Genomic DNA, 20,996 nt, shown 5'->3' on the forward strand with positions numbered 1-20,996 from the left:
GTATTTTTTTTTCAATTCAGTATATCAAATTGCCCAACACTGTCGTGTGTGGCATGAAGAAGTAACAACTGTGTTGTGCCGAATGACAATGCCTAGCCTTTAATGTTAACCACAATAAATATGGACAAAGAATGAATACCGAAACGCTATTGAATTATAAAGCTACACTTTAGCTGCTCTGATTCTGCAAAAAATTTCAAACACAAAAAGAAGAAAAAGGAGTTGGCATTTCTGGCACTCACATCACAGACTTGCCATCCTTGAGCTGGATAAAACTAAACTATTTGCAGAAACCTAAAATAAAAGTGACAGGACACATAGAAAGAGATCAAGTGTATTAGATTCAAAACTAGGCCGTATGCTTTTTTTTAAAAAAAACCAATAAACCAGAAATAAGAGTTGTTGCTGTTTGCATTGGCATCAAAAGAACTTCTCTAAAAGGCAGAAAGCAGACAGTCTACTGCTACTGCAGCCCAGCATTCCTCACCCATCACTCACCAAAGGGAATGGGATGGTGGCAGATGTCAACATCAGTCCCATTTCACCCACAGTGGCATTTCCTATGTGGATGTGGGCTATATCCAAGCTGTATTGCAATGTATTAATCCTAAAGAGCTTCAGTACCCATTAAGGAGGTTCTGATGACACTCAACATATGATGTGCTTATTTCTTGCATGTCTGATCCAGAAACACTGCAGCACTGATCCCATTTTAGCTCTGAAGAGCACACAAAAGTCCTTAATGTATATAGATCTAGGGTTATTGGATCCAAAACTGAGTAGTTCAGGGAGCAGTGTGAAGAGGGGATACTCACCAGACATCCACCACAACAACCTACAGAATATAACACAACCCCACTAACAAACCAACAAGCATGGGCAAATCCAGGGCTCTAAAGATAATCCACAGCTCACAATGTAAGAAACTCAAATAGGATGAACAGATGATAACTGACGTCAGTCCTTTGAAGTCTTTTTCTTTTTAAAGCATCTTCTAAATATTCCTCAAGCTTTCATTTTGTAGGACATTTTTATACCCTGCACCAGAAATAACCTAAATATTTGCATAACAAGATGCAGGCATTAAACCACAGCCCCTGGTCTGGGTACCATTTCTGAATGCAGGCTCTCACCAGCCTGTAAACGTTACAGACATCACCACTGTCTCTACTTTGTGTTCAACTCCCTTCAATACTGACATTTTCCAGAGAGAACAATTAGGACAGCAGTGATCACCACTGCATAGGGAGCCTATTGAAACAGCCAGTCTCCATAATTTACAACACAGGCCCAAAGGGCTGAGTCACAAATGGAACCAAACCCAAGTATGACCTAGGAATCAGCTGCTGAACTTCCTGAAAACAGGAAAACAAAAAAAAGAGAAACCAAACAATCCTCCCCTCCATGTACCAAGACACGCATGCAGTGCAATTCTTGCAAAGGTCTCCGGAAAACTTACTTCAATACATACAGGGTTCATGTGGAGAAAAAAAAAAAGTCTCCCACCCAAAAACCCCCCCTAAGTTTCCTGGCTGTTAAGGAAAGTAATATTGTTTGTTTGATCCAGACAATCTACATTTTCAAAATTCCTGTTTCTACACCAACAGTATCCTCTTGCACTGCTTGGAAACCCCGATGACAGATAAAAGGTATCTCAGTACAGTAAACCACAATGAGTATTTCCCCTTCTCCCACAAGATCTTAAAAAAACCCATTAATGCTTAATGGACTTGGCATGTAGGAGCTATCAGAGAGACCAGGTCCTTTCTGGTACTGATGACTGGAAGCCTTTAAAGATCTTCCACACTGTAATCTAGTGTAATTTTTAAGCAACATGTTGTTGAAAGGGGCAGCTGCCTTAGAACCTGACTTGTCTTTTCCCTGCAACTTTTCTTCTAGCTTATACATAATTACTTGTGAAACTCTGGGATTACCATCAGACAACTAACCCAATGGCAAAAAGCCAAACATACTTGTTTTCAGGTGCACCAGCTCCCTGATCTAGCTCACCATGCAACCAGAAAGGCTTGTGCTAGCTAAGGCAAGGGACAGAACCTCAATTTTGGCAGCAACCTACGTGACTTTCAGGCTAGCATGGCTATGGAAATCGTCCCTTTCCTTTCATATAAAGTTTTGCCCCCAGCAAAATCAACTCAGGTGCACTCAGCCAGAAATCTTCAAAGAACAAAGGACTGCAGATGTGTATTGATCCTTTTCACAGATGTCCCATTACTTATACCAGAGGACCACACTGCTTATTACAATTCTGGGTACTACAACTCCATAAACACAACTAAAATTTTCAGAGAAAAAGAGTATTTAGAAAAAATACCAAATGCTTACAAATAACTGCTGATTTTCTAAATGCATTATCCCAAAATACTTAATTTACCTTCAGCATAACCTAAAGTTAGCAGAAATAGCCTATACATTTTCTCTGCTCAGCAAATTCCTTCACCATTCCTAACACTGGGCACAGGATCACCAGAAAAGCAGTATTTCCAAAGTTTATTTCCACATTCATGAATGATTCACACAGGAGAAATCAGTCTTTGCAACCAGTCAAGGAGAAAGTGTCCAGATGAAAACTAAAATGCTGAAAATTAATTTCAGCTGCTCTGCATTTCTTCTTTGTACTTAGAAATTAAATAAAATCACTTCAAAAGTAAAATACTGGTTTTGATAGAAGACGCTGGCACATAAAACAAACACATTTGGGGGTCAAAAAAGGCTTGAAATCATCTGTTCTTAAATCTTGAAAAGTTCTCACAAGACGGGACAAAGAGAAGGTGGTTTAAGAAAAAACCAAACCAACAAACCCTATTCACTATTTGTGTAATTCTTCAATTCAAATCCATCTAAATAGACAAAGCTTTCTCTTTGTGGGACCTGGTAATTGACGAGGATAATTTAACTACTGCCTATTTTATCTGGCACAGGATATAATAATGAACTCCTCAGTCATTTCCATTTCTCATTTTCCTGATTCCATAATTAAGAAAACATGGTTAGACAACTAATCTTCTTCTATCTTACTGAATCCCAGATTATAAGTAAAGAGCCAAAAATGCAGTAACATCTGAAAACAAATTTTAAGCAATTCAAAAGAAGTTATCCAGCCAAACAATACTCTTATGCCAAAACAAATAATATCAAACTAGAAATAGAAGTCTCAAAATATTCTAAGTTTATGGGTGTTTCTATCCCAAGGTAGATAATTAAAAATTACTGCTTTTTCCTCATCATACATGAAAAATATGTATTTTTAGTTATGACACAAGAGACAGAAAGTACTGGCTTCCAATACTCTATCCAAATTCTAGAACAACTGTTGTTACTTTCTATTACTTGGCAGATACCAACAACTCCTGTAAGGCAATGATGAATATTAAGCCATTGTGGAAACAAAAGTGCTTTTGTAAATGTCCAAAGGCCAAGAATGTCTGTCTGTAAGGCCAAAAGGAGACAAAAAGCAATGTCAGTATTAACAGTCAAGAATATATTCTTTTGAAGTTTTTGCAAATTAACCTGAAGTTTACATTTCAAGACTACTGTGCCAAAGAATGAGGTTTATAAGAAAGTTTGCCTTAAGGAAACAACTATTACAACCCTCAGACTCCTATAAGTCTTGAAGATCTCAAGAAGTACCTTAAATGCCCCCTTCGTAATTTGTTTCTTCACTTTCTATGATTCTGACAGCCCCAGTACAACCAGACAGCACAAGAAAACTGATTTAGAGTCCAAGTACCAGACTAGATACTTAAAATTTACCCCCTTCGGCTTAAGGTACAAGTTGAGAGCAAGGCACACAGAATCAGTGAAGGTTCTTCTAGAAACATCAGACACAAAACATGATTTTGGACAACGAGTATATAACATACATGATTCTGTCAAAATTTCCGAGTTCCAGTTTTCCAGTTTCATGGTCAGATCAGACAGATTCGCAGTTCTACCCCTTCAAATGAAGACATGGGATAGCTACTGCTACTGAAGCAGACTGGGCATATTACAGGGCACACTGCCCCAGATTTCTCAAGCTAAGCAAGTACAAGCCTGCCAAGTCCACAACAGGAGCTGTGAACCAAATACTTGGGAATTGTGATTGTAATCAGCCGAAACATATAATAAATTATAATGCAATAACTCTAAATAGCACTAAACAACTGAAGAATAGATGGTTACTTGCAGTGATGATTTTGTACTAGAAACGTTTATTCTTAATAGTAAGCAATTGAACTGTAGAAAATACAGAATGCAGATTTATTACTTTGTTGGGTATAGACTCAATTATAATAACAGTTTTTAATTAAAATTATTTTATTTATCAGCTTGATTGCTCATAATTACTCCTCAATCAATAAGCAGTTCAATACTTGGGTTAACTTGATAGACTAATTTAGCAACTTCTTCTTAAGACTGAAATAAATGTCTCACTCATTCTCAAGTGAAACGGGTTGAATTACACCCATTACAAAAGCGCACAGAGGAAACATTATCTGCATATTAAACTGGGAAACTAACTGGACAAAGTTTCACATTGAATACAATTATGAAAGACAATGGAAAAATTCTGAAATTTAGATGTTTTCCAGTTGTAGCAGAGGCTACAATAAATCAGTTTTAAGAAGCTGTAGCTTTCAAATATTTTTTTCATAAAAATATATATAGGAGAAATCAAACTATTTCCTAACAGAGGTGAAACAAAGCAAAGCAGTTAGAATAAAGGAATGTTTCTCATAACTTGATCCATTTATCTAATTCCCTCTTCATGAAGCATTAATTGCCTCCCAAAACAAACACAACACATTGTAAGAACCTCCACCCCCCTAAAATCAGACAGACAAATTTTCAAAGGTCCAACACACACTAATTCTCCAAGATACATACACTTCAAAAGCACAGACAGAAGTGGACAGTGCTACTCAAATCAACTCTTTCTATGACCATACACGCTCCCTTCTAATTTTCAAGTGCTAAAAGCTAAATCTCAAAAAGGTGTTTTGCTCCTTCTAAGAGATTTCTAACCAACAAACAATAAGACTCTGCAACATTTCCAATTAGTTCACTTTTGTTTTAATGATATGGGGTAATTCTTAGAGCAGACATTGTGCAGCTAGTAACTACCAGATAAAGAGGTCTATTGGTGTGGTCTTGGAATCCCAATTTGAAATGCAAATTTGAGTCAAGGTAATTAACTGAAAATCCAGAGTATCTGAAAATGCATACTATGTGTTTACTCCAATTTTGCAATACTTCTTGAGGAACTTGGAAACGTGAAGTTGGTAGAACAGTATCACCAAGATTACAAAAACTGGAAGGAAATAATACACTGCAACAGTGATCCTCATTAAGTAAGTTATTTCATCACAGTAAATATTTAAAAAAGCGTCAATGTTTTTTAAAAAGTGTTGAATCCTCCCCCAAAGTATTTGAAGAGAAATAAACCTTTTTCCTTAGTCAAAATGGCTTTTTAAAAAAAGTTTCTCAAAACAACAGCAATAATCAAAAAACATGAATTGTATTTTCTTTAATCCATAATATCTCTAGTGCTGAAGGGACATCCATGTAAAAAGCAGATTCTTTGGGGACATTAGTCAATTAACTTAATAAAACCCAGTTTTACGAGGATTTATCCTTCCTGCTGCGAGGCGAGTCTGCTCCATTTGAGGTCACTGTTCCATTTATTCCATTTTCTAGAAAAAAAAAAAGAAAACATCTTTCAAATACAGTGAGATGCTTTATATTTTATTACATTTTGTGGGTCGTACACAAACAACCTTTTAACTTCTTTTTTTATGCACCTTCTTTGTTAAACCTCTTAATTATCATTCAGAGTGCAACAGCATAATAAAGTTTTTATGAAGTGCAATATTTAAAGTTTACAATATATTCCAGTTTCCTGATGTGGCCAGACACTGAAATGTGTGCATTATATACATCTAGACTGAAAATCAAGACCAGTAATGATACTTCAGAAGAAATTCTAAAAAGTGAAAAAGTGAAGCACAACCTGTATATAAGATGAGATGGTTCTGTGAAATTTTGGAGACACAGTATATACACAATTCCCTGCTACATGTCTTAATTATTTATCCCACCTATTTAATGTTATAATTCTTGCTAAAATGACACTCCTTCACTTACATTTACAAGCATTTTATACATATGGGAAATCCTTTATACACACATATACATACAATTTTTAAAGCATCTACTTTAACATACAGAATTCATTCACGTTATGATGAAAATATTTATGTAGATAAGATAGACAGAACTAAAACAGAAGTAAAACACTGCTTCAGATTTGCAATGAGTATGTGTAGGTGGAAAGAGGTCAAGTAAAAGATCAGGCACCTATCTAAGAACACAATACAAGAATGTGTTTCCAGCTGCAACTCTCTACCCCTATCCCATTTTGGGGCCAGCTTCAAGATCTCAAGAGTTTTAATCTGTTCAAGTACCACAGTGATAGTTTGTTAGCAAAAGTTTCCCCTAAACCAATGATGCATAATCTGTGGATTTTTAGTGCATAGAACTAGTAAAATGGAACAACGTGATACCATTGTGAATTAAGAGTATCCCCTTTATACAGTTTCACCACAACCAAGGAAAAAGATGCTGCCTGACAGTAACTATATTTATAAAACAGATCTAAAGAGCAGAGTGCATAGCCAGCTATAATGCTTGCAGCCTAAGATCTCTGCTCTGACTCATCTAATTCTGACTTCAAGCAACAGTTGCTGGTTTTTTGGTGTTATATATATTTACAAAGGACTGATTAAATTTATTTTTTCCACCTGCAGATGTGTTGAAGGTCACCAGAGTGTGGCCAGTCTACAAACACAACTGCTAGCCTCCCTCTCTCTCCCACGACACCCAAATGCTCCCATTTATGCAAACAAGCAATGATAAAAAAAAGTAACCATTAGAAACACACATGAGCAAGAGACCAAAGAGGCCAAAACAGTCAAAGTTTGTTTGACCACATATCTGGCTGTAAAAGACACCACCATTTAAAGTCTACATAAGGTGGTCTTTGGATATTTCTGTAAACATTTGAATTATTTTTATATAAAGAAGCTTACAAACAATGAACTAGACACAAGCCAGCTAATGGAAATAATATTTTCTTAAACAGTTTAGGTAAAACAGAGAATATGAATCAGCATGTGGCTGGGTACCCCACCTACACCTCCAGCAGGATTTTTCTACTGTCATTTCTTGCTTTTGGCATAGATTAAAAGTAACACATTTTATTGTGCCCCAGTTCCCAAAAAACATTCAACCACAAAAAAAGTGTTTTAAACAGTTCAATTGTGTATATTTCTGTTTCTAAACCACTGTTTTGCTGTACCCTGTGCAAGTGTTCTGAACAGACAACATAACAGGAGTATTCAAAAAAGAAGAATATGAATGAACTGAGTTCTTTTATTTCCATTTAAAATAACGAATAAAATTCTTTAGTCTTCAAGACAGGCAATGTTCAACTATTTTGTGAATTAAACCACAATTCCAATTAACCGACTTTTTCACTATTTGTTTACCACTTGCAAGTCTCCATTGAAGTTGGGCAAAACCCAGCAGATTCACAAAATTAAATGAATGAAATAGATTAAGAGATTTTAAAAAGCTATTACGTTTATGACTCCCTGATTAAATCACCATCGAGGCACATATTTTAAAACTATTTGATGTAAAATACTTAAATTGAATTTAAAAAAAAAAAACCACAGTGAGTAGGCCATGGACATGAAACTCTGATTAAACCAGACGCTTACACAGGAAAATACGTTCACTCAATTATAAAAAAAAAAATTCCAACTGAATTTTCAGATGAAAACAAAAACCCCTGGCACTACACAAAAGCTAAGTTGTGATAATTACAAATGATCTAAAGGGAGTGCAGCAGTATGCTAAACATGTAATTTTTACAAAAATAGAACCTTGAGGGAAATTAAAAAAAAAAAAAAAAATTGATCTCCCACCACAAATCTCAGTTCTCAGTGCAAATGGTCTTGACACCCATTATGTTCACTATATCAAAAAGTGGAACATGTTGGTAATATATGATTGGGAGCAAAGGATCATGCTGAGAAAAGCTTTTGAAACAACTTCTGCCATTTCAAAAAAGTACAGAAGTTATTCAAGCTACCAATTAAACACACAAAAGTTGAACTGTTGGTGCAACAGGTATACTGAAGTATGGGGATCAATTTTTATTTTTTTTAAAGAGCACATAATTTTTTCTTGGAGGAAAGAGCATTCACCTTCTTTCATGCCCTTTCCATCAAAAGGGTGTGACATAATCAAAAAGTCAAACCAGGACTCATCAGTTCATTTCTAAATGCTTCAACACAGGTTTAGAGTAGTAATTAGTTATTATCTTTCCTTAAAGAACTATCAAACTCTATTTTTTGTAAAAACAGTCCAACACATGAGTTTTTACTGGGTGGATCATCAAACCATCTCTTTGCCCTAAACCCTCAGAATTTCATGGCAATGAAAAACAAGCTTGAAATCCACTTCAAAAAAATTTTACAAATAAATATCTGAGAGAACAGATCTAAAATTGCATCTGTTCCCCTTTCAAAAGGGAACAAAACATAAGCATGACACATTTTGTTCAAGTAATGAAATTAAAAATAATAAAAATATCATGCTGCATTAACTAAAAAAAACCCCAGTAATTCCTTCCTTTGGGCACATAGAAAAGCCAGCAATATCTAATGTTTTTCAAAAAATCTATTCTTCCCATGGTAATACTCACCACTACTGTTTCTGTAGCTGAGTCATCTCACTTACAAGTTAAACACAAAATGCTTCTTTAGTAACCTAAGGTTGGTTTTGAGAAGTCAAGACAACAGAAGAACTGAAACTACAAACCTCTTTCTTTTCTGGAGGTCTTTCCTTTAGCTGATACAAACTTCTTTTTCACTGACTGAGGCTGAGAAGAAGAATGCTCTCTCCACCTCCGAAGCTGGAAATTAATGAACTTCCACATCATAAATGCTTGAGTCATGCAGATGGAGGCCAGCACACTGATTCTAGAAACAAATAATAGGTAAAGTTTTATCAGTAAGTTTGTTTCATTATTCAAACAGAAAAGGAAAGTAGAACATCTCAGGTTTTTTGGCAACTTCCATCCCCTCCTCCTGGTAACATCCATTTTCTAAGCCAAGGATTTTCTTGCACAGGACAAGACTGGGCTTAAGCACAGATGATCAAAGCTAGATATAGAGTGATAGTGAAATCTTTGCCCATCAAAACTGGGAAGTACTAGGTTTCTTTCCTGCTGTCTTTCTCAGAATTACTCCCAGGGTACCAGGTAGCAACAGCTGAAAACGGTTCAAGAGTGTCTTGCAGTTCAGCGTGTCAATATTGCAGGGTGATGCTGACATTGTCAATGGTTCAATAACTTCATTTTCTGCATTCATAAGAAGTCTAGCTGGTTGGCTGAACATTCTGCATCACACAGCAGCAACAGGAGCCATAATAAAGGCAGAGAAAGAGGCAGAAATCTTCAACCACAACCAAAGATTCTCTGGACATAATGCCTTGACCTCTAAGATAAACTCACACCAATATATTAACTCTAAAACATTTGAAAGTAGTGTCTGTAATTGGATATTCCTTTTAGTTCTAGTTGTTCTTCTGTTCTTTGGGTTGGATTTTTTTTTGGTGTGTGTTTTGTTTTTTCTTTTTTACAAAAAAGGAAGAGTAAACAGTTTCAGATTTCTCAGCTGTAGACTGTAAATCAGACAATTCATTTCACTGGGCCTTAAAAGTTTATTACATAAGCTACTTCTGTTGATCATATTGGTTGCATGAAAACACTCAATCATTCAGAATTACTGGCATTAGTACCATACCATTTACACTGTGTATTTAACATGGATTTACAGCACATGCTTAAGAACTGTTCCAGTTTTACTGTACCTAACAGCCAGGATATTAAAGTTTCCAGTACTGAAATTCAGCTGCTGATCTTCTGCTCTTGCCAGTCCAAATCCAAAAGTGAGGACTGAGAGAATCAAGGTGAGAAGTCTTCCCAAAACAAAAAGAACTGCCCACAGTGAAAATCTAGAAATAAAAACACCACAAACACTAAATACACTTTCCATTTAAAACTCATGCACTAACAATGCAAATGTTTACACTTCACCAGGCAAATTTGTTTGAAATGTCAGAACTTACCTATATTCGTGATTTTGCACCTATCTTAAATTCATCTTGCATTATGTTATGGAAACTAATTTCAACTCACTGGAAAGTGCTTTCCAGTACTATGAGAACAAAAGCATGTTATTAGTTCCTACTGAACTGGCTGTACTAGCAACTTATCCTGTTCCTTTCCCTACAAAACATTTTTTAAAAACACATTAGTACGCATTAAGAGATTTTATTTAATTTTATACTGCTACTAACATTTACTTAAATAGGCTAAAACAAGGTAGAAAGTATACTGATGGTTTAGAAATATAAGTACTAACACTGGTCTGGAGAACTGTGGTTGCTTAAGAAACACTGTTTGAACTTCCTTGTAATTTTGGTTACTGGTTAGTTAAATGCAAAACGCTCTAAGACAGAAATTACAATAATTTTAAAGTTAAAGACTATTTACCCTTTCTGGTATTTTTCATCACTGAAGTAGAAAAGACGGGATATGTGGAAAAGAAATTCAACGAAGTAATGCAATACCAGAAGAACAAGTCCAAGATGGGTCAGACTATAAAAACAAATAAAACAAATATTCAGACATTTTGTTAGATGTTTAGGGCAGAGAATGAAGCCAGGAAAAGTTTACAATTTACTTACTTCAGGAGATAGGCTCCAGCAATATGAAAGAGGTAAAGTCCAATGTAGACAATCTGGCGAAAGATATCTTCCTATTAAGAAGAAAAAAGCGACCAGGTGTTAGATACAATGTTATACAGTATCCTACAATGTTATCTATTATTATAAACTATTCCCTAGTCTTGGAAATTCTTCTTGGTTTATCAGCTACCTTAAGGTGGCCTGGTCTGGCACTGAATTATTCAGCCTACACATCTAATTCCACACATAACTTATTGCTTACTTACCAGTAATATTCAGTATCTTATATATATGCTACTGTGAGAAAAGGCATCAAACATGGAAAAGATGCTTTTTAAAAGAGTCCACTTTTGTTATGACCCCTGTAAATTTGTACAAGCTATTACAATATTTTCTATGTATTACTGAATCATCAGATCCTGCAGTTCCACATGTTTGCTGCCCATCAAATTGTCAGATTGCTACAGAATAGAACAGCAAAATGCAAATCAAAATGAAAAGTTTTCCAAGTGTTGACATAAATTTAAAAAATTTAAGGCCATCCAAAATTCTGGCACACTGTTGCTGGCAAATACAGTGAATATTGTTATTAACCAGCCATGCTAAACCACATGGTCACACTTTAAGTCAGGCTTTAACCAGCCCCATTAACTGAACAATTCATGGAGATGAAATAATAAAGAGGAAGACACAGCACATGGAAAGCAGATTGTGCCATCTGTGAACAGAAGAACCACTGAAGTATGCCAGATCACAATAAAAACCCACTTTGGAGTGGTAGCAGAGTACATTCAGTTGTGCTTAAGAAACTCCTTCTTTTTGGAAAGATTCCCTGAACTTCAAGTAAGGATCTTGAGCTTTATCTTGTATACATGTAATTAAAAAAGGACTAAAATTTTAATCTTGTGAGAGCTATACTATGTTATTCAATATTCGGTATCAAATCCAACAAACACACAGAATCAAACAACTGAGACAACAGCAAATACCACACCCATAATACATAAAGAGCAAGAAAACAGGTGGAGAAAGACCTACTCTAAATCATCTGAAAGAAAATGAAAAATTAGTTATTTCAGATAAAGACAATGGTCAGTTTCTCCAAGCACAACCAGAAGCAGCCTCTTGCACTTTAACTTTAGAACTGAGGTAACATTTGAACAGCCCATGCCTGGCAGAGACTGCAGGCCTTGTGGAATAATGCACATGACTATACAGGAACCAGAGTTAAGAAGTTATTTTCTTGCTTATGTCAGCAGGACAGACAACTAGACCTGAGTAAAAGCAGCTGGTACCCTCAAGAGAAGGAATAAGGCAAGGAAGCCAAGATGGAAGGGGTTAAACTGTGGTAAAGAAATATCAACTATGAACTTGCTAAAACAAATGAACCATCACTCTTTAAACTTAATGCAAAAGTCAGAGGGTACAATTTCAAGCAGCGACCAAGTAAAACACTGCTGTTCAACATACTGCACTTAGGCAACTTGTGACAGCTTTCTTGACATTATTTTAAGAAAAATGTCTACACCTGGCTATGAAGTCACATTTGAGGTATCACTAGCACAGTATGGGAACATCAGCTGCAGTGCATCTGCAAAACAGTACTCATACTGCATCTGAGCAGCATAAAAACAGTGCATCTCATTACAATTTTACTAAGCCTCTTCTAGGCTCCTGTACAAAGACCTATGGTTATGTAACACCTATGTTTCATTTTCTTGAATAAAGCAGAACTGGCAACAGAGATGCAGCCTAGTCACAGAGCAGTAACAGTCACAGAATGGCTTGGGCTCGAAGATACCTTTGTAGATCACCTCTACAGCAGTCCAACCTCTATGCCATGAGCAGGGATATCTATCACTTGATTAGGTTGCCCAAAGCCCCATCCAACCTGACCTTGAATGCTTCAAATGAAAGCAAATTCACAACTTCTCTGGGCAATCTGTTCCTGTGTCTCACCATCTCCATCATAAAGAATTTCTTCAAATCCACTCTAAACTTAGCTTCTCTCAAAATCATTATTCCTTGTCGCTACAGACCCCAATAAAAAGTCTCTCCATCTTTCTTATAAGCCCCTTTCAAACAGCTAGAGGCCACAATAAGTTCTCCCTGAAGCCTTCTTTTCTCCAGGTAGAACAACCCCAACTCTCAGCCTGCCTTCATAGAAGGCGTGCTCCAGCCCTCTGTTCATCTTCATGGCCCTCCTCTAGACCTGCTCAAACAGATTCATACTTTCCTTGTGCTGGGGACCCCAGAGCTGGATGCAGCATTCCAGGAGCAGTTTCACCAGATCAGAGGGGCAGAATCCCTTCTCTCTACCAGCTGGTCACTGCTTTTTATGCAGCCCAGGTGACAACTGGCTTTCTGGGGTGCAAGGGTACATTGCCAGCTCCTGTCCCATTCTCATTCCCCCAGTACCCCCAAGTCCTTCCAACCCATTCATCCCCAGCCTGCACTGGTGTCAGGAATTGCCATAGCCCAGCTGCATGACCTTGCACTTGGCCTTGTAGAACTTCATGAGGTTCACACAGACCCAGTCCTCAAGGCTGTCAAGATCCCTATGGATGGCATTCCTTTCTTCAAGGAAACCAACTGCAACACTCAGCTTGGCATCATCAGCAAACTTGCTGAGGCTGCACTCAATCCTTTGTGTCATTGATGGAGATGTTTAGCAGCACTGGATCTGGAACAGAGCCTTGAAGAACACTGCCTGTTCCTGCTTTTCACTTGACATTGACTCACTGACTCAAAGATTCTGGAAGCAGCCATCTAGCCAGTTCCTTGTCCATCAAATCCATCTCTTTTCAACTTAGAGGTAAGAATTCTGAAGGAACTCTACCAACAGCCTTAACAGAAGTTCAGGTAGGTGACAGCAGCTCTTTCCTCATCTGCTGATGCTGTCACTCCACCACAGAGGGCCACTAAGTTAGTCAAGTATGATTTGCCCTTGGTGAAGCCATGTTCAGGAGTTTACAACAGGAAAGCCTAAGCAGGAAACTGTCTATGCAAAATGATCCTGAGCCAAAACATTTAAAGAGACTACTTATTTTGGTCCAGGAAGGCAAAAAGTGTGCTACAAAACATCTACAGCAAACCCAGTGTTATGAGAACCAAAACAGAGAAAACCCTTAATGGAAAAATGATGCTGTTAAAAATTGAGCACTGAAAAAAATTTCAACACATAACTAACCAGAATTTCTGCTGAGGATAATGCTATTGAAATCAAATCCCAGACTTTCATACTCCTTTGATTTATAGAATTATTCACAGTTTATATTCTACACCTATATCACGATTCATGAAGCAACTGTGATTTCAATGAGACTATTCAGACTATCAATTCAGAGAAACAAACAAAAAAGGAAAGAAAAGAAAATCTCACATTTAGCAATTTTACTGCAATTAGAAATACAGGATTTAACTGAAAAGAAAAAAGCCACCTTGCTCTGGAGTTCCATTTACATTTTGAACTTACTTTTTTAGTTTTCTGGAAATATAGTTCTGGAAAAGCATGAAACCAGTATGCCAACTGTAAGATGTAGAAAAACTTCATTTGAAACCTGTACAATACAGCAAGAATTGAAGAATATTACTTATTATGAATGAACTTAAAACATCTCAGAAGCTTCTAGTGAACTCATTTTATCCCTGTCTCTTAAAGAAAAATACAGATCCTTCCTGCCAGCCAACTCTAAATTAATATTTTTTAAAAACAAAATCATTAAGACAAAGCTTGCAAAAACTTAATTCTTAAAGTAATAGCTGACAGAAAAAGAACTTTGTATGCTACAAGAATCAAGAGCCCACATAAATATGACCCAAAACACATTAGTGACGAATACAGTTTTACAAACTACTTATTCTACACAGATTGCACATGACACATGCTGAGCTTAAAACACTCCCTCCTCTCCCCCAGCAATCCTCTAAGGAAGAGATCTTACGGAATCAGAGTGTGCGGATAGTCCCTCCACAGAGAGGTTGGATCTGATATATAGTTCTCCTAAAAAAAGAAAAGGACAAACAAAAACCCCAATAAACTCTCCAAGATGTTGCTTTCTGGTCAGAAATACTGGACATACAAGTATGCATTTATGTATATGCCCATGTGTATACACAAAAATGCACACATTTACACACACCAGTAAAAGCTGCAGATCTATAAATCTTAAAAAAAAAAAACCAAACCAAGAAATCACAAATAAACAAAACCAAACCAACCCAGAAAACAAATCCCCAAAACAAAAGACAGTTGCACAGGCTTAGGAAAATAAAAAGCAACCAAACAAATCAAGTGCTAGTTCAAGACAAAATGTCCTTATGAGATGGAAATTATTCCAGCATTATTATGCCAGCCACAAGTCTTCTTTTGTAAACTGCTGACAAGCTTTGAACTTAACTAAGAGAAGTAAAGTTTCTCAAGGAGTTATTATGTTAAAATAAAATAAAAAAAAAGAAGTCCCACTCTTCCCCTTCTGTGAAGCTAAGCTCATACACATGCAGCCAATAGCAAAGTGTATGTCACCTGCAAGCACACACTGTCCTGAGGCTACAGCAACCTGGCCTTATACCCATTCCCTAGGCTCCAGAATGCTATGCATGGTGTTTTATAAACATTTTGTGTTAATAAACCAACACAAAAAATACAGAGAATTAAGTACCATAATAGAGTTAAATGTTTTTACCTTATTCAGTTTGACAGTAAATCAACTCAAGACTGAGCAACAGTAACACTATTGACTTTACACTCAGTTATAACTACAACCCACACAGAAACCTTAAACTTGTCCCCACTTTAAAATTAAAACCAGCTAAATGCAGAAAAATAAGTCCAAACCATATTTATTATAGACATAAGTGAATTTTTTGAAATCTCACAATACAAACAGAAGAGAAAGCATACTTACAGAGACAAGAATACTCGTTCCCCAAACACAGGAGAAAAGGTAGAATGCACTAAGTTGCCCAGACTCATTGAACTTGCTGTGCTTTGTTTTTGAAAAGTGCATTTTCCTGTTAATTTTCTGAAATGAAAGTCCACTATTATTTATATGTTGCAGCACTTAACATTTATTTGGTAACTGCATTAGAGTATCTAAAAGTTTTAATGCATTTTTTACAGTTAAAAACTTTAATGCAGAAGTTTACTTATAAGTTAATAGTCTTAAAGTCTAATTAAAATCTGACAATTATCTTGATGAAAAGAATATTTTATACTTACATCGAGTACATACTCCTGAATTATAGCATGTATGATTATTGCTACAAGCATGTAAAAGAAAATTGTAGCCAAGTCTTTGATGCCATAGTAATAGAGAGAGATTGTTTCAGCAGATTGTTCTTCTAAAAGACAAACAGAATTAACTGTTAGGCACCAACACAGTTTAATGGTTAATAAGTTTATTTCTCAGACTGAAACCTTTCAGACAGAAGTAGCTTTTAGTCAGCTGAACAAATAAAAGTCAAGTCAAACTGCCACCATGAACAAGGTCACTAGACTGTTTACAGTTATCTTCTCCATCACATCACAAACTCAATTTGACTCTGGAAAGGTGCTATAAAACTAAAAACTTAAATGCACTGAGCAAGTTTACCCAAATACACTGAAAGTAGACAATAAGAATATGTTAAACTATCACCCCACTTTGACTATTAAAGATTGTCATTTGCAAAGCCAGAGTAAGAATTCACATGAACTTATCTACCAGTCAGATGGTGTTTTAGCACTGATGATGAATCCAGCAGAACACAAACATTGTCTCTAACCTAATTAGTTAAACCAGTGTTTCAATAAAAATAAAGTGAAATCCTTGAAAGCTGCTCATTATCTATTCAAATTGACAAATTCCCTTCAAGTCTAGGAAGCATGGCATACTTAATAATGTCTGATACGCTGTCTCATAACTACCCTCCTGCAAGATACATACCTGTGGCAGGAATGGTAACATTATACTGAAGTGTAACAAAAATGACGGCTGCTTTTGCTGTAATCTGAAAGAGGAAAAACCAAAATTTCTATAAATGCTCATGGAAATAAACTACATTAAACTGAAAACATTTGCCCACAGTTTTGGCACCCTTGCCGAGCACATTTGTCTCCTCCCAAAAAATGGATCAACTCACATTATCTCACCACTGCACCTGACTTTCAAAAGGCAGCACACATTGCATGGTCTCTACAGGCTTGTTTACAGAATACTTAACCTGACAAATAAAAGATCCTTGAAAATGCTACTTACAAACAGCCTTTCCTACAACAATAAAATGAAAAAAACATGCTAAAATTCTGTCCTCAATCCACACTGTATTATTACATTAACAGAATGTACAATATCATGGAGTCCCTAGACCATGATGCATTCAGCAGTGGCTAAGAATAAACTTCATTTAAAAGTACTTTTTATTTGAAAAAATTTGGAAGACAGTTATCATGTTCATAAATCTGTGGGTGATCTGAAAAATGTGGACAAGGAAAGAAAGGCATAAAACCCAGAAAACTATTTCAGGCCAGTGGGATGCTAACTCAGTACAATTAGCATTCTTTTGACCCTGGGGATCCTATAGCAAGAAGCATAAAACAAATTAAATTTAGCAGTAGTGGTACTACCCCTTTATGATGGGCTGTAAGAAAAAACAGAATGCATAAAAGCAAATTGAAGAGAAGATGTTTGTCCTAGTGGCTTTCCTTGGGGGAGGGACATTCTAAACTCCCCTCCCCCCTCAATAAATAAGACAGAGTACAAGTTCTTATTTGTCTATAAGCATAAATTTATTTTTAACTATAACACATCTTTGCTGAATCCCAACATGAATCAACATGCTTTAACTGAGAGGGAAAAATAACTGTGCTTTACCATATTCATGATCAGATGGTTTCTCATTGCTGTAAAAACCCAGGATCTATGTGATAATTAATAGGGCCAACAAAAAAACCAAGCTCCTTTAGGAATCCTGGAAGGACATGCTAAGTGTCTGAAGATAATCATTAGGTTACTACCAGTATTAACTATCATTCACAAGAACTGTGATTTTTAAAATTAGTGCTTGGTCAACAAGCCCTAGATTTCCTATGAAACCCTGAATATGTGGCAGACTGTTCAGTCCACGTAACTTCAGGGAATCCAACTAGTTTGCTTCAATTAGTGAAGTTGCCTCGGGCTCCCTATTCACCAAGAGAGCCCTCAAAGGACAATTCAAAACAGTACTCAATTCTGAACTGCCCTTTGAAGGCTCTGTCAGCTACTCTCAGTACGAATTCAGTTGTACAAGTCAGGCAATATAAACACCTTAACATACCAACATTAACCGCAGCAAGTGATTTCTAAAACTTGTATCAAAGCATTTCAAAAATTGCAACATACCACATCTGTATCAACAATGACACATGGCCTTTCAATGCTGGGTTAGAAAACACTGTGGGTTAAAAAAACTGGAAACAAAAGAATTCAGCACATTCAATCCTCCAAAACTTTTAACCCTACCAATAATACTGTTAATGCAGTAAGCCTGATGTAGGCACAGAAAGTAACGGTTTAGGTTCACCTCTTTCATTTCATTCCCCAGAAAACAAACATATAACAGCTGTCTTGGTGATTTTGATAGCAAACCCAAACACATCAGCTTAGCTGGTCTGCCCTGTTTTTACTTTTCATGTATATATAAATATATATTCTTCTTAACTCCACAGGCCTTTAGTGCTGAGCTGTACCAACAGCTGGATAGAGCCATCCCTATAACAAAAAGGTCCACCACCCTTAAAAAATGTCTAAAATGCCTGAAACATTCGGTCAACAGTGTCTTACTCTGCTGATGAGTGATCTTAGATCACGGATAACACTTTGGCAGTCACACAGGTAAGTTACCTTTCCAGCGCCAAAAAGGCACGTTTAGGAACATCTGCATTCAACATGGGGGCGCAGAGAGCGGAGGGCCTGCAGCAGGGCGGCCCTCAGGCCGGAGGGAGAGCTCCCCTCGGCCCTGCCAACCCTGGGCGCACCTCCGAGGCGTGCGGAGGTGTCCAGCGCAGGCGAACGGCGCCCCGGGAGCCCCGGGATGCTCCGCGGGCGGGGGCGGTGCGGGGCGCGGGCAGGGGGACCCGAGCGGCGGCCGCAGGGATAAGGACACGTCACCGCTGCTCTCCTGCTCGCCGCGCCGCCCGCCGGGAGCCGTAGTGCCGGCGGGGCCCGGCGGGGCCGCGCACACAAAGAGCGGGGGATCGGCTGTCGCGGCCGGGCCTCGCCCCCCGCCCCCTCCCCGCGGTGCCGCGCACTCCTCCCTCCCTCCCCGGCTGCCACGTAACCCCGCCGCCCGCAGGAACTCCCGCCGCCGCCGCAGGCAGCGCGCCGCCCCGCTCCCGGCCCCGCACGGCCTCCCGCCCAGCGCGGCGGCAAGCGGGACCCCGGTGCTGGCGGCAGCCGCGGGCTGCGCCTCTCCGAGCCGAGCCGGGGAAAAGGGCGTTCCCCCCGAGGAAGCGGGGATGCGCCGCGGGGAAGGCGTCCGCGCTGGTTCTCGGGCCGGGCGGCGGGGCGGGGGTCGGCTGCTGCTCCCCGTACGGCGGGGCGGGCGTGGGCCGGCGGGCAGGTGCGCCGGGAGGCGGCGGCGCTGGCCGGGGGCAGCCGCGGGGCTCTGCCTCCCGCCCGCACAGCCTCCCCGCTGCCGCGGGACTCCCGCGCCCTCCCTCCCTCCCTCCCTCCCTCCGCTCCAGCACCGAGAGCCTCCGGCGGAGCGGGAGGAAGCGGGAAGAGGACCCCCGGCGGGGGCGTCGGTGCCGCCTCACCTCGAACATGAGCCCCAGCAGGAAGATCATGGCCATGCAGGACACGATGTCCGCATGGTTCTGCACGATGAACTCGTGGCTCAGCACCGGCGGGTTCTTGTTGCTCTTCTTGCGGATCGCCATGGCGGGCCGGGAGCTGGGCGCCGCCGCCGCCGCCTCCCCGCTGCCAGCACAGCTCCTCTCGCCGCGGCCAGGAAGAGGCGGAGGGGGAGGAGGCGGTCGCGCAGCCGGGGAAAGGCAGCGCCGCCGCTCCGCTTCCCCCGCCCTGCCGCCAGCAGCGCCCCTGCCGGCCGGCGGCGCCCGCGCTCCTCCCGCCCGGCTGGGCCAGGGCAGCGCCCGCCAGTTCAAACCCACCAACCCGGGCCGCGCCGTGCCCGGGGCTCGTCAGCACAGCCCAGCCCAGCCGTAGCGCTCGGGCAGTGCTGCTGCGTCCCTGGCAGCGCCGGCCGGATACTCGCTGCCCGTAGCCCGAAGCCCGCGCCGGGCACCGGCCCAGCCTCACTCTCCTACCCAGGCAGCGATGACAGAAAATGACTGTGGATCCCCTCCAGGATCGCGTAGAAGACGAAACCTAACAGAGCGGGCTGCCCCCGCTTCGGGTCGCGCCGTGGAGCCGGGCTGGACTCCACTTTCCCACTGGCACCCCCTCTATTCAGATTCACCATTGATGTCTCTCTCCTCCACTGGCTAAGTTTGGTTGCCACCAGACCCCTGCCAGCTGGGCTCGTTCTGGGTACAGTTGAGTGGCAGCACAGGCGTCCCCAGGCCGGCAGGGAACTCTGCTCACACGGTACTGTGTAGCCAGAAACAACAGTAACAGTAGCAAGATATCCAATTCCAAGAAAGCAGACCGGAAAAAAGACTAACCGGGAGGGACAGGGGGAAGAGAGGCTAAATGTGGATTAAAAACCCCAACCCCGTAACACAAGGCTCTTCCCAGGTTAAATTAATGAATGAAGAGGTCTGAGAAATCAACGCTGATGCGGAAAACAAACATCCAGGCCGAATTCAGTCATCCTTGAACCCTCCCAAAATTCCTGCTATGTTTATTTGTTAAGGCTTCTGTCAGGCACATACTCCCAGTGGACACATGGAAAAGAAATATAAAGAAACTGACTAATTTACAGCTGAAATTTAATGTTGTCAGATGGCTTCTGCTGCCAGCAGCTAATGAATACAGGGCTAGAAGTTAAGATGTAGCTATTTGGTATTGCTTTGCTTTGCCAGAATTGAGAGCATGCACCAAGTCCATTGTATGAGCTGTTTTAAATAAGTTGATTTCTTCCAACTGTATAGAGCAGTGACTCATGGAACAGACTGATCAGTGTAAGACCAGGTTTTTCAACTATGAAATACCTTCATCAGCTGTGTAGATGCTCAGAGGCTTTCTATGAATTTATCA

At 39.7% G+C, this 20,996-nt stretch overlaps 1 protein-coding gene across 1 annotated transcript; it reads right to left on the reverse strand.

Annotated features, from left to right (window-relative positions):
• Nucleotides 1-4,191: 4,191 nt before the first annotated feature.
• Nucleotides 4,192-19,824, reverse strand: TRAM1 (translocation associated membrane protein 1). The gene is made up of 11 exons (XM_085053018.1): nt 19,595-19,824; nt 16,746-16,809; nt 16,040-16,161; nt 15,726-15,842; nt 14,763-14,821; nt 14,294-14,378; nt 10,819-10,889; nt 10,625-10,729; nt 9,940-10,083; nt 8,887-9,047; nt 4,192-5,693 (listed from the first exon to the last, which is right to left on the reverse strand). Exons 1-11 carry the CDS (start codon nt 19,715-19,717, stop codon nt 5,620-5,622), a joined length of 1,125 nt encoding a protein of 374 aa, XP_084909144.1. The 5' UTR covers nt 19,718-19,824; the 3' UTR covers nt 4,192-5,619.
• Nucleotides 19,825-20,996: the final 1,172 nt, after the last annotated feature.

The sequence above is a fragment of the Lichenostomus cassidix genome, chromosome 2 (assembly GCF_008360975.1).
Source record: "Lichenostomus cassidix isolate B80296 chromosome 2, HeHo_3.0, whole genome shotgun sequence".
Lineage (NCBI taxonomy): Eukaryota > Metazoa > Chordata > Aves > Passeriformes > Meliphagidae > Lichenostomus > Lichenostomus cassidix.

Excerpts from the sequence above, each read along its gene's own strand:
- TRAM1 (XM_085053018.1), bottom strand. The coding sequence starts at position 19,717 with ATGGCGATCCGCAAGAAGAGCAACAAGAACCCGCCGGTGCTGAGCCAC. Across the intron at positions 16,810-19,594 it reads TGCTGGGGCTCATGTTCGAG|ATTACAGCAAAAGCAGCCGT; the intron begins GTGAGGCGGCAC and ends TTCCTCTTTCAG. Across the intron at positions 10,730-10,818 it reads GCTGGAGCCTATCTCCTGAA|TCTGACCCATCTTGGACTTG; the intron begins GTAAGTAAATTG and ends TTGTTTTTATAG.